The sequence below is a fragment of the Staurois parvus genome, unplaced genomic scaffold (assembly GCF_062004578.1).
Source record: "Staurois parvus isolate SC_StPar_1 unplaced genomic scaffold, SC_StPar_1.0 ptg000249l, whole genome shotgun sequence".
NCBI classification, from domain to species: domain Eukaryota; kingdom Metazoa; phylum Chordata; class Amphibia; order Anura; family Ranidae; genus Staurois; species Staurois parvus.
The window spans coordinates 9,114,740-9,138,506 of record NW_028318045.1 but is presented as its reverse complement, the minus strand read 5'-3'; the positions used below and the strand labels follow the sequence as shown (position 1 = coordinate 9,138,506).

The following is a 23,767-nucleotide window of genomic DNA, read 5'->3' as shown; positions in this document are numbered from 1 at the left end:
GGTACATCCCCTGTCACCATTTTTCTCTTGGTGTCAGAAAAACGTGTCAGAAATAACTCATGTGGATAGCAGAGGAATGAGGCAGGAGATAGAAATTACACTTTGTGCTGCTTATTGAGACAATACACACTGTAGAAAGCTATGCATCATATTTCATGTCTGAAGTTTACGATCACTTTAAATCTGTCAGATCCAACTGTATTCAGTAAAAATAAAGAGGACTGGTGTGAAGCTGGACATAGATGGATTAAAATTTGGCTGGTTCAGCAATAGGGGCAAAATTTTGATCCATATGTGGCAATCCCCGTTCAATCTACTTTTGTCCAACAGTAATGTTAGAAAACTTTTGCAGATCAGCTGCTGATCAGGGTAATTTGCCAGTGGAAAGTCCAACTGTCAGAATACAACGTGGGGGGATTCCTGTATCCACCTTGCTTGTGTGGAATCTGTTCGCTTCTTTTCATTCAGTCTACAGGCTGAAGGAAAAAAACAACCCATCTATGACCAGCTTAAGGCTTTAAACGCAGACCATCGAGAAAGTAGCTAAATGCATATGGTCAAATATTTCGCCTGCCAAAAGAAAAAGCAGAAGTAGGGCCAAAGCTCTTCTGGATTATTGTAAAGCCGTCCTATTGTTAAAGCTTAACTCAAGGCAAACAACTAAATACACAGATTAAATACATATAAAAAGGTTTGTTGTGCTTCCCAGAAGATTTGTATTTTTGTCCATTAAGTCCTGAGACTTCTACAGCTCTGTCAGGTGATTGATACAACCTGCAACTAAAAAAATACTGTGGTGTCCTCTCTCCAGACCCAGCCTGCTGACTGGATAGCAAAAGAGCATCAGCAGACAGATAAGCAGACTATCCTTCCTCTGATTTATTCTTCTATTAGCATGATCCTTGTTAAGGATTTTAATGCAGCACATCTGATTGGCTGCCAGTCCTGTCAATACCTCCACCAGGCTGGGCTCTGCTGTACAGGAGATTGCAAAAGGTTATATCATGTTAATTTTAGAAACTTGCACAATTAATAAAAAAAAATAATCATAAATCATGCAAATTCTTATTATGTTTTTATATCTTCATGCAGTTCAGCTTTAATCTTATGAAACGCAGAGAACATTCCACAAAAAACGGTGCAACAGCTACAAAATACAGAATCTTTGGCAGTCACAAATGGTTTACTTATAAGACAATTGGCTCCCATCAACAGCTTTCCATTCAGAAACAAAGCATGATTCTGGACCTTGTCACACAGTTCTGAAAAGTTGCCATAAAGACCTACAAGTTCTGTAAATCCAACAAATAATCAGCTGGACAAACTCTGGCTAAAAGGCAGTTCCCTCCTTGTCAATGCACAATACACACCTGTTGCTTTCAAAGCGGCTGATAAGATCAGAGATTTTGGGCGACCTCTCAGCCAGTGGTGGTGTACCATCGTCCATCCTGGGCCGGCCCCGGGGAAAGGTCCTCCAGTTAGGATTTTGGTGTTTGTATGATGATGGAGAAGGAAGCAGATCTGTAGGTTTTGGTGGTACTGCCAGAAACAAAAACGCATTAGTAATATTAGCTGGATAAAAGTTACCTTATGAAGAATAAGACTGACACCTCACCAACCACACAAATCTAAAACAAAGACACAGGCCAGAGGCTGCGAAGTGAAAAGTGGCTGGTCTCATTCACACTGGCAATATCAAACCTTTGTTTATATGAGTTTAGAGGGCATTTCTGAGACCATACACATGCATGATTTTTTTACACTGCATACTTACCTGTCTTCAAGTGTGTTCAGTTTAGCTGCATTTAGAGAAAAATAGATTTCTTTTCGTCCGAGATCCAAATCAGGAACTCTAAATTTGGCTAAACTCACATAAACGTGTCTAAACCCAAGTGTAATGGTAACACGTACTGAGCCCTCACAAGCTGTGTAAAACCGCAAGGACACCATGTTGTTCAGACTTTAGCCATGACAGTTTGTAACACAAGTTGTTGAATTGCAGCAGTGTTCCCTTCTCTTCATCCCCCCAGGAAGCTTCTGGTGCAATACACAACTGTTAAATGATGCCAGAGCCTTCTTATCAGACCAGGACAAATACAGGCCCTCTCATGCCTACTAACCCAAGCCACCATTCCAGTCTGGAAACCCTAATAAAATGGTCACCCTCACAAGCTTGAGCAATCCAGAGAACTAACAGACAGTGGGTCATAAATACCTTAGTGGAAATCTGTGGAATACACATTTCTGACTGATATCAACAGAGACGCTAAAACTTCAGCAGTTTCATTACTTCTGAAATTATAAGAGTATAGCCAGAATAGTCATATTCACCTTCATCAGTTATTGGGTAGCATTTTGAAGCCAAACACCCCTATGCTAGGAGGTATTAGTGTAGAGTAGGCCTCCACACCCCTCTTATGAGGAATAGATCTCTGAGACCTGTCATATCTATATCCATTTTGAAGCTGATTTCATGCTGGACAATCTGCATGGTAGCAGACTGTAAATGGAAGGTTTTCAGAAATATGAATACTTCTAAGAACTGCATTTGGGACTTGGTCATAAACGTGGTGACCTCCCAGCACCCACCCCCTTAAACCGGATGATTGGTCAGATGGTCTCTGTCAACATTCAGCTTGATGTCAGAAAAAAAGAAAGATTGCAAGCAGATTGGACAGCGCTCATTTTAACATCAACCAAGGAACACCTAACCGGACTTGAGAGAGCCACCGTACCATTTTCACTTGATCAATTGGACTATGCTAAAACCAGGGACTTCAAGTATTCTTCATTTTCAACTACTTTTTAATTATCTTTTGCTTTATTGTCTCTGTATCCTTGTAACACCCTTTTTTTCTGTAAATATTCTATTTGCACCATTTTTACCTTTTCGTTATTAAACCTTATTTGGAAAAGTGTTGAAATTGTTTCTAAAGCTTTCAATGCAGACTAAAGAATCTCTGTCTCTTGAAGTTTGCTACTGTACATGATAAATATCTGAATATACCTGTCTGTGGGGACAGTGTGTGTACAGACATTTATTTTTCACATTTTTTCTTGATAAGATTGTGAGTTTCCTCCTTATCAGTCAAAAGGTGATGGTGGTAGCCTAAAGAGTTAATTGCTTAATTAACTTCACCCAGTGACAATTGCGCTTAGGCTCACAGCTCCTGATCGAATAAAATTTTTCCAGCATTACCATTTGACAGAAGCGGATTGTTAGATTGTCTTCTGTCGATCAGAAATGGCCAGAGATGTATTAAACCTGTCTGAATTTCGATACATTTACGTCTTCTGAGACACGTCACAGGTCCAAGATGGTGGTACCATTCACAAAGCAAAGCATGCGTAGTGGGCAGCCAGCTGTGTAGCCCACACTTCAGACACCAGGGGCGGGAACCCAAAGGCTAGTGAAGAACTAGCCTGGGTGAGGACAGCACTGGATCCATGGACATGCATTATTACAAGTCAGCAGCTACAGGATTTAGCTGCTTATATTTAATTTTTTGTTACAGTGTGGAGAATCACTTTAAATTAAACCAATAAGCTCTATATAAGTGGCCGAACCACTTCTTAGATAAAAAGTGGTTTAATCTTAGTAGTCATGATACAAGAGTGCTAATCTGCATTTGTCTGGCGAATTTGTGTTTCTCAAGGACAATCGCATCCTCCATTTCTTATATGGTGTCACAGGGAACATCTTCATAATTTTACCACTTTCCCTCTCTACCCAAAACAAAACAAAATTTAGGGACAGTATTTTCCCCAAGAAAAAGGTGGCAAATTTAGGTCTAATAGTGAGCAAAAGAAAATTTCCATTAGTTTTGTTTAACCCCTCAGGCTTCCAATCTGTAGAATAACCATCCATGCACAATACAACATGTTGAGGGAATGTTAATCATAGTTCCCCCTTTGAGTGGTAGCAACTGAAAAAGTGCACCTGCTACTTGCCAGACCCGGCTGGTATTGACAGCTCCACTCATAGCTAACAAACAGGAACCAATCATAGTGTTTCCTGATCATGTGACCACTATGCAATTACAAACAGGCCAGAGCCTTCATTCACAAAATTAACCTGTTAGCATGCAGATGCCACCGCAGCCTGAAGATGGCTCTATGCCTCTGTTTGTCTGATAAAAAAAAAAAATAGAAAAGCCTTTTATATCCTTTTAAACATATTTAGATATTCAAATTAGTCATACAGATGTAGTCAAGTTCAGTGATGCAGATCTCTGATGCAGATGCTGCTAAATGTGGCTTGGGCACCTAGGCTTCAATGATCCCTGGTCACAAAAAGACTAAAATGTATCATCTAAACCCATGAACAAAAATGTATTCTATTGTAGCTTACCAGATGTTGTGGCTGCATTAATATTTACTGTTTAGGTTTTTTCCCCTTTATTTTCATTATTGAGATAAACTGGAAGCATACATCATATCTTCATTTTGTATGCTACTATTCTCCCTATACCCATATAACGGAGAGAGGGGAAAACATGGGTGACAACCATGGTTTCCTCCAAAGATATAGCGGAGGAGTGAGGGTAGCCACCATAGGATAGAAAGTGTGATATTAGCAAGATCACCAGGTGAAAATAAAATGCAAATAGGCCTCAGAAAAATCAAACTAATGCAGTCATCATAATCTATGGACTGGTAAGCTGCAATATATTACATTTTTGTTGAGTTTAGATTTGGCTTTAATCAGAAAAAAAAAAAAAAAAAAACTTTTTCACTTGCATATTTAAACAGACCCAAAGAGCGCTTTGTCTACTATATTGTATTTTATTTATTTTAATATGATTTTTCAACGAATCTGCAAATTCATCACATAGGAATTGTACCAAAAATTAAAATACCCTTAAAAACATCTTGTTCTGTGTTTTAGAAGTATAAATTGACCACAGAGGCCTGACATTAAAGAATTGGCTGCCGCAGGGCAGTGAAAGGCTTTTTTTTAATATTTTTTGCCAGTTAAGCAAGTTACAGAAAGAATACAAGTTTACATTTTTCTGCTCACAGGTCTTACAGTGCTTTATGCCAGGGGAGGGTCTGATGATGTAAGAAGGGAATGGTTTCCTCTCTTTAAAGCTCTTGACAAATTTATTTCTCAGCTAGATCATACAGGTCGTTTTTCCCTTTTCTCCCACCCTGTTCTTCTAAAACGCCAGTGAAGGGGAGAGACCCAGGTTCATCAGCAGACTCTGCACTATTGCAGTCATGGTGTAAAAGGGCAGAGGAAATCACACCCCTCCCACCTGTCCTTTCTTGTTCTGTATAATATAACCGATAAACATATGCCATAGCGACAAATAGAAAAAAAAAAAAAAGATAGTGTATAGTGCAATTTTTTTTTTTTCACTGAGTGTCAATAGTAACATAATAGGAAAGCAGTAACTAAAGGTAAATAAATTCTCAACTTTAGCTAGTTGACAAGACCAAGCTCTAAATCAGTGGTTCTTAACCTGGGTTCGATCGAACCCCAGGGGTTCGGTGAGTCAGTCTCGGGGGTTCGGCCGAGGTGACCCACACCCGACTCATATGATTTGTGATGACATGCCCCGCTTGTCCATCATTGGCTGCAGGTGGTCACGCAACATCGCTTAGCCCAGTGGTCGGCAAGCCGCGGCTCTTGTGTGCCGGGCGCCCGTTCCCCTCCCTCCTCTCGGGCGGCAGGGACTCAAATGCAATGATTGGCCAGTCTCGCTGCCACTCACATCCTGATAGCCAGTGATTGGCTGTCAGGATGTGTGTAGGCGGGGCAGCGTGACGAACGAGAGAGGAGCTAGGCTCCTCTCACAGTCCGCCCTGAAGACCGGAACGGCGCGGGAATACAGCGAGAGGAACGCGCGGAGCAAAGGTAAGTGAATTGACACAGGGGGGACTTGGGGACTTAATATGGGGGATGAATTAATATGGGGAATGAATTACTATAGGGGGGATGAATTACTATATGGGGGATGAATTACTATATGGGGGATGTATTACTATATGGGGGATGAATTACTATATGGGGGATGAATTACTATATGGGGGATGAATTACTATATGGGGGATGTATTACTATATGGGGGATGAATTACTATATGGGGGATGAATTACTATATGGGGGATGAATTACTATATGGGGGATGTATTACTATGGGGGATGTATTACTATGGGGGATGAATTACTATATGGGGGATGAATTACTATGAGGGATGAATTACTATATGGGGGATGAATTACTATGGGGGATGAATTACTATATGGGGGATGAATTACTATGGGGATGAATTTTCATACCGTTTGTTACAACATATCTTTGCGAGCAATCCTTTTCGAGGATGCTGGACATAAAGACGAAGAAAAGGAACAGACTTTGTTGCGAAAATGACATGAGAGTGGCACTTGCAAAGGTAATGCCGCGCATTTCTGAACTGGCCTCTGAAAGACAACAGCAGAAGTCACACTGATTTGCGGTAAATATTCATTATTTTGTTTTTGTGTGAAAATCATGTTTTAATGGTTTTGTTCTTTGTTCTTAATGGTTTTGTTCATTTTGTGCACCTATGTATAAATATATACCTATGTTTTGAATTTTAAAAATCATATTTTATTTTTCCAATTAAGAAGGGTTCGGTGAATGCGCATATGAAACTGGTGGGGTTCAGTACCTCCAAAAAGGTTAAGAACCACTGCTCTAAATCTATCATTAAAAAGCTCTCCTCGAACTATAGGCCAGGAGTGGACTGACCATTTGGACACTCGGGCACTGCCTGAGGGCCCGGGAGCAGTAGGGGGCCCCATGAGATGCCCCTGGTACCTTTCTCATAGGCTTTTTTGAGTTTGGGCAAGCACATGATCCCCTATTGCCCAGGGGGCCCCATGAGTTGTCAGTCCGCCCCTGCTATAGGCAAAACATTTTTATTATCATTTTGGATAGAGTAAGGGAGGGTTACAATTCCGGTCAGTTTATTTTTTGCCATCTGCCATTGGGGAGATTTATCTTTACTTCCTGTCCCTTAGCCAAAACAGGAATTTGGAGGAAATTAAAGGGATCCCTTGGGGACCCCCAGGTCACCAGAACTAGTGACCCTATTGAAAGATTTCCCCTCTATTACTTTTCTGGAGATAACCCAAAATTTGGGCTTTTCTTTTACTTTCACATTCAATGATCATGGTAATCATGGTAAACAGGAAAAATAGAGAGGGTGAATCTCCCTAATGGGGTCACTAAAAGCAGTAAGACCTGATGGGTTGTAATCCCTCTCCACTCTATCCAAAACTAAAATAAAAACTTTGCCTTTAGTTAAGCTCCAGTTTGGTGACTCAGTTTGCTGCAGGCAGGAGGAAGAATTTCCTTAGTCTTTTCTCCCCCAGTTATCAGACTGTACAGTGAAATATTGTGACCATTCACAGGATGAGAGACTGCAGTAGCTGTCCTGTGTCTGACATTTGTGAACACAGCCAAGAACTGCTGCACAGGCACCAGGATTTATATGATTGTGTTGTGTCTGGGCTGGCATCTTGGTTTAGGAAGTAGATAGTGGATGATACCCAAACAAAGATGGTGCTGTTGTCCTGGAGAGAAAAGCATTTGACGGCATTGTCCGGGGCAATACTGTGATCTCGGTGAGAGGTAATAAATACCTGAATGTGTGGTACTTGCGCAATAATTACCTGGAATGCATAATTACCTTCCATGCATTTAACAGGTCTGCTGTTAGGTCTGTTTTAAAGGTTAGAGTATATGTAAACCCTTGTAAAACAACCCATTCAGTTAACCCACTTCAATACCCCCTTCCTGCCCAGGCAAATTGTCAGCACTGTTGCACTTTGAATGGCAATTGCAACACCGTACCCAAACTAAACATTTTATCAATTTGTTCACAAAAACAGAGCTTTCTTTTGGTGGTATTTAATCATTTGCTAAATAAATTTTAAAAAGACCAAATTAAAATTAAAAAAAAAATAAAAAACACATTTTTCTTTGTTTCGTTATAAAATTTTGAAAATAAATAATTGTTCTTCATATATTTAGGCCAAAATGTATTCTGCTACATTTTTTGGGTGAAAATAACCCAAATCAGTGTATATTATTTAGTCTGTAGGAAAGTTATAGAGTCCACAAACTATGGTATATATCTGAAAATTGATCAGACCTGATGCACTGATGGTCTATCTTATTTCTTGAGGCCCAAAAATGTCAGGACAGTAAAAATACCCTTTTTTTGGAAAGTAGTCCAAGGTAGTTAGTAAGAGACATGGAAAGTTTTTTGAAGTTGTAATTCTTTTTTTTTTTTTTTTTAAACACGCTGTGACCAGAGCAATATAATGTTATCATAATGACAATGTACTAATCTAGAGAAGTGATCAGGATTTATGATATATTTTTATATTTTTTTTACACATTATGATTGCTTGTAGCAGTGAGTTTCACTAGTATAATCAACCATTTTTACTGAATGAAAAAGATTCATTCAGTATATATTGTTGTGACTACCTGTGATTGGTCACAGCTAATCACATGGTACAGAGGGCTGTGATTGGCCCTGTCTGTACCATGTGATCACTGTGAACAATCACAGCTAGCAACACAACAGTACAAAATGAATGGCATAAATCAAAACCATTCATTGTTTACAATTGTTGTATGAACTGCTGTGATTGGTCACAGTGATCACATGGTACTGGCAGTAGGCCGGTATGGTGATCTGTCCAATGACAGATCACATCTGCTGCAAGGCCACACAGCTGCGTGCAGGGTGCATTCCCAGAGGACATCATATGACATCCACCCGAAACGACAAAAGTCATGCCCAGCCATTATTTTACTATAGGCTGGGAGAGAAGTCGTTAGAAATGAAAGGCAAAACATTTGTGTATACATATAAAAAAAGGGGGAGGGGGGGAGGAGGTGTTTTATATTGTTTTTTTTTTTATAAGTGATCACATTCCCTATGTTCTCAGCAGCATAAGGACCTCACAGGTTTTTAGTAGGGGAGTTAAAGTATCACTTGACACAAGAGTGCGGTTTCTGCAACTATCAACAAAATAGAGGGTACCCCTTAAAGTATATCTCAAGACAAAACTTTTTTTTTTTTTACTTTTGGAAATTGTGGAGAGGTATTAGAACACCTGTCAGTTGGTACCACTATCTGTGTCCCCGCTAGGGAGATTCACCTTCTTTATTTGTCCTGTAAATCTTTCTCATTGAAACTGATAATGAAAAAGAAAATTCCCAAGATTGGTTTGTCCATAGAATAGTAATAGAGGGGAATCCTCCAGTGGGGAACCTGGTTCTGATGACAACCAAAGATTTCCTTGCTTCGGAGTGATTTCCCCTCAACTCCTCATTTAGTTATGGGACATGAAGTGAAGAGAAATCTTTTCAATGGGACCCAGATGGACTAAAAACCCTCACAGGGGTTGTAACCCTCCCCTACTCTATCCAAAATGATAAAAAAAAAAAAGTTTTGCCTTTAGTTCTACTTTATATAAGGGGGTTAACACAGATGAAAATCCACATAAAAACTATTATTAAGGGAACCTAAAGCAAACGTTCAAAAGTCCAAAATCTTAATATTGAAATTGATCCACAGCAAGATACATAAAAGACAGACAACCTGTGCTCCTAAAAGAAACATTCTTACCTATAGTTAGAGCCTGGCCGGTCAAATCAGGTTTTTTATATGTCTTGGATTCTCCAACAATGAGATCTCAGTGTCATAATTCCTAGTATTTTTCCGGTCCACCCAGGAGTTTTGGAGGGGTCCCCCCCATCCAGCAAGGACTGGGGGGACCCCTCCATAATGGTCAGAGCTGGTATACAAACCTAGGATCCTAATACATAGATCTCACCAATAGATTCTCCTAGAGCAGGGGTGTGCAAACTTACCAAACAAAGGACCAATTTGTGGTCCTTCAGGCATTAGGGGGGCCAGACTATGGCCAGTGGGAGTGCTGTTGGCGGCAGTGGGAGAAATAGTACATCATTGATGGTGTCAGTGGAAGGCATGGTGCCTCATGATTGATGTCAGTTGGAGGAATAGTGTCCCAAGTGCCAGATAATATCAAGCAAAGAGCCACAACTGACTCCTAGGCCACGGTTTGGGAAATACTGCCTAAATAACCTGATAGGTGATTAGTCTGCCCAAACACTGAAATATCAGTTTTGGGTGAACAGACTTCCATATCACAACCTGTCCATGAAGCTCAAGAGAAATACAGAGAGAAAAGGAAAGTGGCTATTGTGTTAATTCTTTTGAAAACCTTATTGTCTGACATCTGAGACTCCCATCCAACGGCATATTACAGATCTTTGTTTATGGACCTTACTTCTGAGTAGGTAAAGTCATTAAACCAATGAATCTGCTGGCACAAGGTCTTGTGCTTAAGAGATGTCCCTAGTGCATGGTGAGTAAAACCTATAAACTAATCAAGCTTGTGGTCTGCCTACACAGTGTGTGCATAATAGATACACTTCAATGGCAAACTGCAGTCTGTAATTTTTCTTTCTGCCACCAAAAATACATTTTTATTTGTAACTTTGTTATTTTTAATTTGTACATTGTTATTTGTAACAAAAATTGTTACCCTCAGCCTAGAAAGATAAAAAAAAAAGCATCCAGCCAAATAAACATAAAAAAATCTAACATAAGTGTCAGAAAACAAAGTGGTGAGGACACACATGGCTGCGCAGGGCAAAGGGTAACATATCCAGAGTCTGACATTTATTGCTGGCAACTGGCACTGTGCCCCACAGCGGGGGCCACAGCTGTGACACGTCATAGGTCAGCACTGTGCTGTCTACACCCTGCTGTCGCTTATTGTCCTGTGAAGGTGGATCAAGTTTAGAGTGAATGGTCTGTGCCAAAACACGAGCAAGGCTGGGTGTAGTAAGATCATAGGACTGCTATAAAAGTAGTCTGAAAGTAAACCAGTCACTTTTAAAAGTAGAAAAGAAAAAAAAAAAAAAGAAGAGCGTGTGTGCACAGGCGAGCTTTTTAATGCAGAATAGACATACCATGTCACTTTTGCATTACTATTATATACAGTTTATGGAGTGCTTTACAATATAAGGGGAACAATACAGTTACAATACAAAAGGAATTTGAGGGTCCTGCTCATGGAGCTTACAATCTAAAAAGGGAGAGGGGGGTAGGGGGGAGTGGAATTCCAGGGTAAACCTAACTAGTCTTAAAAATGATCCTTCAACCACCCTTCCCCCACCCCTCCCAAACATCTATGCTGGCGACTAACCTGTGTAAGAAAGCTGTATATACTTAACTATTTTCAGCCTGCTCTGGTCACTTGATCCTCTATGTCAGTCAGCAGCAGCTGCATGGGACAGGAGAGAGCCCTCGACAAAGGCTGGAATGCCTGGGAGCAGTGCCGTCCCCCATAGGCTACCATGGTTTATTCATTGTTGGCGCTCCCTTCTCTCCCTTGAAGTCACCACTGACAGACACAGAGGAGCTGGATCATGTGATCAGAGTGAAGCAGGCTAAAAACAGGTAAGTATTTACAACTTTCCTACACAGATTAGTCAGCATAGGTGTTAGGAGAGAGGAGGGAGCATTTTTAAGAGTTTAGTTAGGTTCCGCCTGGAATTCTACTTTATCAGCTTCCCTTCCGCCCACAGCCTATAAACAGACAGTGCTGATACGAGTTAACGTACCTGTACATCAGCCCGCATCGGCGACTCTTAAAGCACGGTAATCCGTGTGTCACCCACAAACAGCAGATCACATGGTGTTTTACCAGCGTAGGGTCTGACAATGAGTCCAAGGATTTCATCCCAATACCTAATGGTAGTCAGTGTGCCATTGTCTAGCCTGTAGAGGTCTGTATGTCCCTCCATGGATATTCCTCCCCAGACCATCACTGACCCACCACCAAAACAGTCATGCTGAACGATGTTTTCCACGGCTTCTCCAGACCCTTTCACGTCTGTCACATGTGCTCAGGGTGAATCTGTTCTCAGCTGTGAAAAGCACAGGGCGCCAGTGGCGAACCTGCCAATTTTGGTGTTCAATGGCAAATGCCAATTGAGCTCTATGGTGCGGGGCAGTGAGCACAGGGCCCACTAGAGGACGTCAGGCCCACAGGCCACCCTCATGAAGTCTGTTTCTGATTGTTTGGGCAGAGACATTCACACCAGTGGCCTGCTGGAGGTCATCTTGTAGGGTTTGAATAATGTAGTTTCAGTGTCCACCAGGGTTTAGTCACTCATCACCTAATGCTGGCTGTTTGAGGGATATTTAGCCCCACATGAGGAGTCACTCAAAACCTCAGTATTTTTCCTGTGTATTTTGAATTGGTTAACTCCCGGTACCCAATACCTGTTCCGGCCAGTTCCTGACCTGTCTTAAACTCTGTCATTTTGTACTCCTGCCTGACCCTGCTCTACATGTTTTACTTCTGTTTGTACATCGTTAGGAGGGTAGTTTTCCACTGGGTTCCTGTATTTAAGTTTTATATCTCTTGTGTTTATAAGGAATTATGTTTCTTCATTTAAGCTTCAGTCTGGTTTTGTCTCTGTAGTTTCCATTTATCAGGTCCCACCAGCATATTGTATTGTAATGACACAGAGTTGCCATCAACTGATCCTGGTGCCTGTGCAGTTCTAGGCTGTCTTCACAAACGTGTGAAACCGATCAGCTCCTGCTGCAACCTCTTACCTTGTGACTTGCTACAACGTTGGATTCTGACTACATGGGAACAGAAGACTTATCCTAGGTTCACACCTATGCAGGTTGCGTTTTGTGCGTTTCTGTATTGCGTTCTGTGTTGTGTTTTGGCACTTGCGTTTTTGATGCATTTTGCAGGGGGGGGGGGGGTCATAAAAAAAAACAAACTTAAGAACGCAGCAAAAACACAATACATGCTTTTCTGCAGCATTCCCATTGACGTCTATAGTACCAAAAATGCAACGTTTTGCATTCAAAAAAGTCCCTGGCCCTTTCCAAAAAACGCACCAGGTGAAAACGTATAGGTGTGAACATGTCCCATAGGAGATCATGTTAAATGAACTGTACTGTGTTTCTGCAAAACACTGCAGAAAACGTTTAGATGTGAACCTAGGGTTAGGGAATGCTTGCTCCTGCCTGCAGTGGACTGATGACATCATCTCAGCCTAAGCAAAGTCAATAGACCACAGGCGTCAACTGTGGCACTCCAGCTGTTAAGGAACTACAAGTCCCATCATACCTCTGCCTTTGGGAGTCATGCTTGCAATTGTCAACCTTGCAATGCCTCATGGGATTTGTAGTTCTGCAACAGCTGGAGGGTCGCAGTTTGACACCCCTGCACTAGACTCAGGGACGTTCAGGGATGTCTTTTTTAATGATAAAGAGTGGAGTTTCTTTGAAACATGATGCGGTTGCAGCATATGTCATATGCCAGGGATTTATCCTTACAAACTTGTAATGGAATTGAATGGCCACTAGAAAACTCTACAGGATGTATGCTATTACCTTTATCAGCCATAAAAGTCTTTCCTTTGCCCTTCAACAGTCTCATCGGACAAGGCCATGCCAACTGACAGCCTTCTGCAATGAAGTCGTGTAAATTCACATCCCAGCAATAAAGTGGAACAAAATCAGAAAGGGGCATAGTGATCGCTTTAAACAAATATCAGGCATATCAGATGGTGTCTGCTTTTAGGTGTAAAAATATCAAAATCTAATACAGGTTTACTTTAAAGCAGAGAGAAAAAAAAAAAAAAAAAGAGCATTAAAACAGCAAAATTAACCGTAAAATGTTTACTTGTGGGTTTAGAGCCCCTCTTGGTTTTGGAGTATTCTCGGTTTCCTATTCCTGGAGGATGATCATTGTGCGAGCTCCTCTCCTGCTCCACTAGTTGGTCTGTGCTGGTGGAAATGGGCTTCCAGAGAGGGAGGATGCGGGGACACGGCACACTGTTGCCTGCAAACATAAAAGACGACGGTCACATCAGAAGAGCAGTGCAAAGTAACTTACAAGAACAAAAACTGTGCACATGTGTGCCTGTGTCTAGCTCAGCAGGGTAAGGACATTCTTACACAGCAAAACACTTTTCTCCTGCGCTGGGAATGGACTCGGTGGAACCAGTAAGGATGTTCTGAAACATGCATTGCTTGCTGCCCTCAACAGACCGGGGTGGTCCAACTTCACTGAATGCAAACAGAAAAACAAAAAGGGCACACCGACCTAGTGCATTATCATTTAAAATATTTCTTGGAAAAACAAGATAAGTATTATACTCACAATGCACATAAAACACAGGCGTATCACACCGGACAAGATATTATATCAGTCTTGAAGTGTTGGCTCTGAGGAAGAGGTTGTGGCCTCGAAACACGTTAGCTAGTTGGTCATCCAGGGTTCCATCATATGGACTCAGATGCTGCTTGGATATAATATCTTGTCCGGTGTGATATGCCTATGTTTTTATGTTCATTGTGAGTATAATACTTACCTTGTTTTTCCAATAAATATTTTAAACGATAATGCACTAGGTCGGTGCACCCTGTTTTCAATTTGCATTAAGGATGTTCTTAGACAGGTGTCAGGTGATCTGTTCTGTTGCAATCTTTTTATTGACTTAGAAATAACAAAACGGTACCAAAGCACCGACACATTGATCAACATGAGGCATTTACAACAATTATTTAATATCATAAAGAGTAGATAAAATTATATCTTACAGATACATCCAGCGCATTAAGGGCAACCATAATTCTTATATGGCCCATGATAAAATTGAGTTTGACACCCCTTCCTTACAGGGAGGGAAAGAAGGAACATTCTTAAAAGGGAACCATCTTTCAACTCTGTCTAGGGCAGCATGACCACGTATACAGCTCTGGACACTCTGCTTACTGCGATGAGGTGCTATTATCAAGTACATCAGGTCTGGATGCAGTGCACATGTGCTGAAGGAAGGAGAAGGCAGAAGGATGACTTATCAGTGTGCTTGCTGCTCTCTGACTGCACATTGAGCAAACTGGAGGCACGTTCTGTTCCATTGTTCTTAATCAAACTGAGGCGCTGTTGCTGTGGTGGTCAAGCAGGGATGTCTGGATCACAAGACTAGCTGAAAAGATCTTTGTAACCGGCTTCACTTTGACACGGACACTCTGGGGATGATTTACTGAAACTGGAGAGTGCAACATCTGTTGCATGCAGCTCTGCATAGAAACCAATCAGTTCCCAGGTTTTATTGCCAAAGCTTAACTAAACAAGCTGAAGTTAGAAGCTGATTGGCTACCATGCTGCACCAGATTTTGCGCTCTAGTTTTAGTAAATCAACCCCTTTGTGTCCGATGGATATCACTATCAGCTCTCCAATGCGATGGATACCACTATCAGCTCTCCAACAAACACCATATAGTGTTAAGGAGGAACTAAAGTGTAAATTAAAAAAAAAATGTAATTGCAGAATAGAAATGCTATGCTTCTTGTGCAATAAAATAAATGTACATGCCTGTCAGCAGTTTTTAGAATTCTCAGCATACCTTGGTGCCAGAATTAAAGAACTCCTGTGAACATCCATAGGAGTGACAGCATGTCATTCCAGCCCAGGCCTATCAAGATATCAGAAGATCCTGAACCCGGAAGAAGACCAAAAGAAGAGGTCAGCACCAATGAAAAGAAGAAGGGGAGTTTAGTTCCCCTTTAATCTTGCACGGTTCTCTGAATTTTAATACTCAGTCATAATATACAGAGAGCAATGTGGAACCTGCAGTCTCCAACCAAATATTCTCTACATAATGCTCCAGACAGCACTCTAATTGGAGAAGAGAACAGTCACATAGATTTGACAATTCATGTGACTGGGCTCTCCATGCTCCAGATTTTTTTCTCCCAAAATACGAATCAGGCTTTGCATACAATCTCACCTTTTGTATACTGCCATAGATACAAAAAATTCCAATGAATGAAAAGAGTAAAATGTGGTAACACAAAATGGACAAACTCTGCAGTGATAAGTGATGCAATATTTTATAACAATTGCATAGTGTGGTTTCTGCTTCTCTAGTAACCTATTGACCCAGCTAGCAAGAAAGTTGCATCCTGGATATTAACCCTCTATTGGAAGTATATGACATAACTTTACCCAAAACAAGATATGGAACGTTATTAATACTATCTATTGGAACATCAGGAGGTAAAATGTGTGAGCTGGGATAACAATTCTGTAATAAGGTCTGAATTTTTGCACAGAACTAAAAAGGGAATTATAAATTGTACATTTGATTTAAAAGTATGGGATTTTGTGTTTTGTTTTTTTTTTTTAAATCTTGGTAGATGCAAAGTGAGAAATCACTTTGAGAAATACCCAGATGAATTTACTTCCTAGAATCTGGACTCCATCTGCCTTTAGCTCAGGCATGCAGTCAGGAGGGTGTGCTTTGCTGATAAAGCCCCTCCTGAAGACTTCTGGGATGTATGACATAGTTTGCCTATGCATAGAAACCAGGAAGTAACTTAAGAAATGTAAAAAAAAAAAAGAAAGTTTAAAAAAAGTAAATATAATATACTTTCCTATCTTTTACTAATATTAGCAACAAAAGGATTACAAATTGTCAATGTTGATTGAGAGAGGGAAGTTCTGCTTTAAGGTCAGGGCTCTGTGCAGGTCACTGGAGTTCCTCCACACTATACTTATAAAGCCATGTCCTTATGGAGCCAACTGTGTGGGACTCAGTCATGGTCATTCTGGAACAGAAAAAAGTCTTCACCAAAATGTTACCGCAATGTTGCAATTGCACAGTTACTTAACCTCCCTGGTGGTATTCCCGAGTGTAGCTCAGGGTAAAGTTTCAGCACCACGAGCGATAACCCCGAGCTACACTCGGGAATACCTTGCAACATTGCTCCAGGATCCCTCGATCACTTACCTTGTCCTTCGCTCCCGCGATGTCCCCCCTGCAGCGTCCCCGGCCATCTCCTCCGGCCGATGCCGGCATCCATCTTCTGTTCCATGCAACGTCAGGACGTACGGGGACGGAACGGCGGGAAATGTAAAAATTTTAAAACGTGACATTCACTAATACGCTAAAATCACATAGTAAAACATTGCTGTATCAAAGCATTTCACATACATTTTGTCCCTAGTGCTTTGTCCTGTGCCCTGCCTGCATTTTTACTGTTCTTTCTGCCTGGAAACTGAGAAACGTCCATGGCGTCCCTTTAGGTCAAAAGCGGTTTTAGACCAGCTGGAGAACAGCGATAGTAAATTAGAACTACTTGCAGAATTGAGTGATGATTTGTGGGGAAATTCGTCATCAGAACACTGAAAACGATTTTGCGACTTTGCTCAGTGATGTGCAAACTTTCAAATTTCAGTGTTTTTGGTTTGATTACATTATTGAATTAAACTTATTATATTTTTTTTATCATTGTTTATTAAATTATAATTTACGATTTCGTGTGTTTAAAATTTTATCATACCCAGGATGTTTACTAGACTCTTGTTCGGACAGATTTCAGTGAGTTATTCCTAAGAATTACAGGCCTACAATAAAAAAAATACATATTTCCATGGAAAAAAATACAGCGTTGAGCACAGAAATACTGACATAATCAGACCGCTAGGGAGGCTACAATGTCTTTGCAGGCTGTTGTATTAACAGTACCCCTCGCTACAAACACCTGAATTTAGTCATTTTAAGACCTCATGCACGCAGAAATTTTTTTTTTTTCAATTTTTTACTGTTTCCAAAAGGTCCTCCAAGTTATCCTATGTGTCCATGCACACAGACTTTTAGGAGCTTTTAGTAGCAGTAGTGTTTACCAGCAAAAAAAAAAAAAAAAAAAAAAAAAAACAAAAAAAAAAAAAAAAACACTAGGGCTGGCATCCAGGAGCATCCAGGAGCAGCAGCGTTTTGGCAGAAAAAATCTAAACGTGTGTGAAAGCTAGGTGAGTTTCGCACTTGAGCGTTAATGAATTTCAATGGTCAGAATAAATTATTATTCTGGCCAGTGAAATTAATTAACACCTAAGCGCTTGATGCTTGTAATCGTGCCTAAACGCTTGTAAAAGCGTGACCTTTGACAGCTGGCAGGCGTTTTTTCTGCCAAAATGCTGCTGCCAAGAGGAGGAGTGTTTTTAAAACGTCCTGTGTGCATGAGGCCTCAGTGTCCACATACTTTTAGCCATACACAGTAGTGAGAGAGAGTGCAGCTGTCAAGTCCAACCTGTGATGTTGGGGATGGGCGGGGCTGATGGGCGTTTCAGGGGCTCCGCCCCCTTTTTCAAGCAAGCACTGCATAGACAAATAGCCAGCATTTATACATTGCTGGCCAAGGAAGACAGTGACAAGGGGCAGAACCAATTGGAACTACTGCATGTGCAACCGCAGCGATGTATAATAAACCTGAGTTATACACCTCTGCGGGTGCACATGCGGTAGTTCCAATTGGTTCTGCCTCTTGCCACCTTTTTCCCAGGTGGCACTGCATAAATGCCGGAAGTTTCCCTATGAACGGGTTGTTTTAAAAAAAAAAAAAGCCCTCGAAACACATATCGGCCCCACCCATCCCCGACATCACAGGTTGGACACGACAGCTGCATTCTCTCTCATTGCACCGTATGCCTGCCAGCTTGTTCGCCAATCCCTGGCTGTACTAGATGTTCACACTGCTGCAGGTCCTACTCGGCTGCACTCATTTGTTATCTGACGCCTGCATTCTTGCCCCGACTTTTGTATGCTGTTAATCAAGATTATAGAACGCAAGTGTATGTTTAATTGGTGTCTTTGGGGTTTTTGAACCTTGCGCTCTGAGTCCCGCGCTCTGTACGGAACGCACTCCTGAATCCCGCACTCTGTACGGAACGCACTCCTGAATCCCGCACTCTGTACGGAACGCACTCCTGAATCCCGCACTCTGTACGGAACGCACTCCTGAATCCCGCACTCTGTACGGAACGCACTCCTGAATCCCGCACTCTGTACGGAACGCACTCCTGAATCCCGCACTCTGTACGGAACGCACTCCTGAATCCCGCACTCTGTACGGAACGCACTCCTGAATCCCGCACTCTGTACAGAACGCACTCCTGAATCCCGCACTCTGTACGGAACGCACTCCTGAATCCCGCACTCTGTACGGAACGCACTCCTGAATCCTGCACTCTGTGCATAATGCATTTCTGAATCCTTTCACACATTGTGTAACGCACTCTTTCACTGTTTGTGCAAAACCATTTGTAATGGAAACTTATTTATTTTTTAATGATTACGCTGGGGCCCCTTTGGCCCCTACCACTATTAAGCATTTGGTCACACTCATTTCTGCCATGGCGCAACACACACGCTGCAGGTCACTTCCTCCTTCAAGTGTCCCTCATGCTGAAGTTCAAAAGTTGGGAGGTATGCATACAATACATTGGCCGCCTTGTGAAGCTGGCCACAGAAAACCACTTGTTCATGTTGAAGTAGCGAAAAAGAGATACATTAGCGTAAAATAAAAGTACAAAATATAAAAGGTTAGCACATACCTACCAAACATATATCTCTGTACTTTAGTCAGGTCAGAGAAATGGGAATTCTAACTGGTTGCTATGAGTGTCTGCACCATACTTGTTGCCTGAGTAGGCCTTAACTGAAGTCTTTAGTGAATCATCGCCTAGCCCACAGCAATTATCTAATGAATAAATGATTAGACTTTTCTTAACCACATACTGCGGCCATAATACACATACAAAGGGAGAACCTCTACACAACACAGGACATGGAGGAAAGCCTCATCTGCAAATAATCAGGCCTGATACAACCATTTTCATTCATATGCTATTACCCCAGCTCCCAGGAGAGAGATGGGTAAATCGTATTCTGGATTTTACAGAGGTTAATGGAAGTCCCTCCAGACTGCATTACCGTCCCACTCAGGGACAGATAATCCCCTTTAAGAGGAAGACCCTGACTTCCGGAGCAGCATCCTCTGAATTATAAATTGACCAGTGAATAGAGTTTATTGGTTTTCTAAATGAGCTGGAAGAACATCAACATATTTTCAAAGCTAAAGTCTTCTTTCTGAGATGAGCAAAAATATTATCCCCCAAGATATTTTCAGACCCCCCCCCCCTTCATTTAACAGTGCAATATGATTCTGTGTGCAGCACTACCTGCAGCTGAAAATGTGTATCACATGGTGACCACATAAATCTAATAATTAGCTTTATGGTATCTGCACTCGTTCTGAACATGTACACCATATGCAATACTGCATAAGCCCCGGTTCACATATAAGTGGCCGTGCGGGTCGCGTTTTGCGCGGGCAAGGAAGCTCATTCATTTGAATGGACTCCCGTGCCCCGTGACATGCAGAGAAGTCCCTGCACTTCTTCTGAAAATGCAGCCTGCACAGGAACCTTGGCTCCCAGTATGGCGGCATTTTCCAGTGTGGGCGGCGTGCCATTAGAACTAAGGGCACCCACCCGCGGTTCCGCATTTCTCTGTGCGGGTGGTGCTGCAAGGATTTTCGTGCAGATCTGCAGCAGCACCACCCGCACAGATGTGAACCTAGCCTTATGGTCTTTTTGTTGCATGTAAGAGAGAAGAAGTAAGAAGAGGGAAGTAGTAAGTGCTACTACAGTGATTGCCACAGGTGTTCTGGCTACATAATGAACACAAGGTGTTGCTTGCTCAGCATGGGTGCCATTTACAAAATGCCTTTTTCTCTATGAGTGACAGCATTCTGATTAGATAAGGTGGAAAATGTGATGCCATCACCCTGCCTTTACACCTTTCATTAAGAAAACATATATGCCGATTTGGTGCAGGTAGCCCTTAAGGTAACCACCATCAGAAAACGGTCATTTGGGTCATTTTGAATACCCTTGTATTATTCACTGACCTGGAACAAGTTTGCAGATTGGTAGTTGTAACTTTAACTTAAGCAGGCCATAGACGGGGATAAAACCGGCCGTTTTTTTTTTTGAAAAAGGAAAAATCGGTCGTTCAATCAGCCGACATTACCACTATTGGTAAAAAAAAGGTCGGCTGATTTTCGTCCCGTTTACAGCAGGCAATTATATAGAATATATGCAGAAGAAGAAGAAATAGAATACGAATAAAAAGAAGAAATAGAATACGAATAAAAAGAAGAAATAGAATACGAATAAAAAGAAGAAATAGAATACAAATAAAAAGAAGAAATAGAATACAAATAAAAAGAAGAAATAGAATACGAAGAAGAAATAGAATACGAAGAAGAAATAGAATACAAATAAAAAGAAGAAATAGAATATGCAGAAGAAGAAAAAGTTGCAACATTGTATCTATTTGTATCCATTTTGGATACAGATGTTTCTATTTGGATACAAATAGATATAATGTTGCTATACTTTTAAATGTCAACTATAATATCGGACTGAAATTCTTTTTTTTTTCTTCTTCATATTCTATTTCTTCTTTTTCTTCTTCATATTCTATTTCTTCTCATTTATATTCTATTTTTTTCCTTTTCTTCTTTTCCTTCTTCTTTCATGTCACTGCTCATGCGCATTGCCGCGAAAATCGGCAGAACGACAAATTTGGCCAATTATTTTACAGCAGGACCGATAATCTAAAAGGTCAAAAATCACAAAAAATGGCCGACCGATTACCGCACTAACGATCCGAAAATCGGCCAATTTTTTTTTGGCCGATTTTCGGTCGTTTTTCATCTCGTCTATGGCCCGCATTACTGGAAAGCTGCGTTTCAAATGTTGTTGATACACTTTGTCTCAATTGGTTATTGAGCACCTAAAACTAAAATTATAAATACAAAAATGAATGCAATGTTTACAATACACATAATTGTTCGCGATGAAGCAGCACTATGCCTAATGCGATGATCAGAAAATACAAAAGCAAACGCAAAATCAACCTGTAATAAGGAATTAATCGCCAAGCTACTATCACACTACTGACATCTAGAAAAAGATTTACAAGAAACAGATACAGCCATTAGAAAGAGGATGTATTTTGGTGCTCCATCATACTGAAACAAACTGCAACACAATAGCCTGCAAAATAATAAGCAATCCCAGAATTTATAAGGGTGCACTCATGGCCAGTGGAGGATACAGGTCCAGTTTTTCAAACTCCAGAACGTTTTTGAAATCCTGAAAGATTTTTTTTTTTATCCACAGTTCATTTTTGTGTGTGCAACCCATTCATGCAAAGATTTCAGTTGCCATAGCAGTTAATGTAAATGTAAACACTGTATTAAACAGCTGCCCCCTATTTTTAACCAATTTCCCTCCAGAGGATTTACCCCCCTTCCTGACCAGGCCATTTTTTGCGATACGGCGCTGCATTACTTTAACTGACAATTGTGCGGTCATGCAACGCTGCACCCAAATGGAATTTACGTCCCTTTTTTCCCCACAAATAGAGCTTTCTTTCGGTGGTATTTTTTCGCCTGTGCATTTTTATTTTTTGTGCTATAAAAAAAAAAATTTGAAACAAACTATATTTCTGACTTTTTGCTATTAAACATATCCAGTAAAAAAATTTTAAAAATCAAATTTCGTCATAAATTTAGGCCAAAGTGTATTCTGCTACATGTCTTTGCCAAAAGAAATCCTAATACATGTGAATTAATTGGCTTACGTGAATATATTATAGCGTTTACAAATGGCGGTATAGATACTAGAATTTAAATTTTTTTTTTTTACTAGTAATGGCGGCGATTAGCGACTTATAGCGGGACTGTGGCGTGCATTGACACTGGGGGGAACTTACTTGGTGTCACTGACATCCCCAGTGACATTAACCAGTGATCAGTGCTAATGAAAAGCACGGATACTGTACTAATGGCACTGGGCAAGAAGAGGTTAACATCTGGGGTGATCAAAGTGTTAACTGTGTGCTATTTTACTATGTGTGCTTTTCTGTAAGCACACTGCTTTGAATGGCTCTGCTATGCAGAGTCATACAAAGCAGGGTGCAAGAGCTGACAGGGGAGAGATCTGTATTGTTTACATACAGGTCTCTCCCCCGTTGGTAATACTCGGAGATCGCCAGGTGCTGGTGGGGAATTGCCGGCTAGGACCTGGTGATTGACAGCAGAGGTCGCGAATTGCGGTGCGGGTAGGGTGCGTGTGCGGCCCCTATCCAGAACCGCAAAATCACGTATATATACACATGATTTTGCGTACCCATGCCGCCCTGTAGCAGTATTTCTGCTATAGGGCGGCACGGAAGCGGTTAAAGTCATCTCCAGCCAAAATAGGTATATGCATAGTTTAACATTTAAAAACCGTACTTACTATTCTGTTATTCCATATTATTTGCTATTCCATAGCAGTTACCTGGTGATCCTGACAGTTTCTTGTTAACACTTCCATTGCATGGGACCAACATGGCTGGAGCTCTCCTCCCCTCTTTTTAGCTGACCCAGAAAGCAATGTGTATGACATGGGTCACCCTGTCCCCTTTTTGTTTTTTGTTTTTTAATTGCAAAAAATAGTTACACCCAGGGGCAAACTGACCATTTGGCACTGCCCGAGGGCCCGGGGTCAGTAGGGGGCCCCATGAGATGCCCCGGGTACCTTTTTCATAGGCTTTTTTGAGTTTGGGCAAGGACACAGGGGCCCCATGATCCCCTATTGCCCGGGGGCCCCATGAGTTGTCAGTTCGCCCCTGGTTACACCCAAGCATATAAAATCCCCCCCTCTGCCCAAAAAAAATTGAGGCCCCCCCACATATACGCATGTAAATGCACACATCGGGGTGCACCTACGCATCAACACGTTAATTGCCATACAAGTTACATATCACCATGCAGGCCGAAGTGAGAACAATA

The 23,767-nt window shown here is 41.3% G+C and overlaps 1 protein-coding gene across 4 annotated transcripts in view; it reads right to left on the bottom strand.

The window, feature by feature from the left end:
- The window catches only part of FGD4 (FYVE, RhoGEF and PH domain containing 4), a 219,754-nt gene that overhangs the window by 50,815 nt on the left and 145,172 nt on the right, over positions 1 to 23,767 (bottom strand). For all 4 annotated transcript variants that reach the window (XM_089680743.1, XM_089680745.1, XM_089680746.1 and 1 more), the window contains exons 2-3: positions 13,754 to 13,912; positions 1,371 to 1,539 (exon numbers count right to left, since the gene is read on the bottom strand). In XM_089680743.1, the coding sequence (XP_089536869.1) occupies positions 1,371 to 1,539; positions 13,754 to 13,912 (328 nt within the window). The remainder of the gene's footprint in view (positions 1 to 1,370; positions 1,540 to 13,753; positions 13,913 to 23,767) is intronic.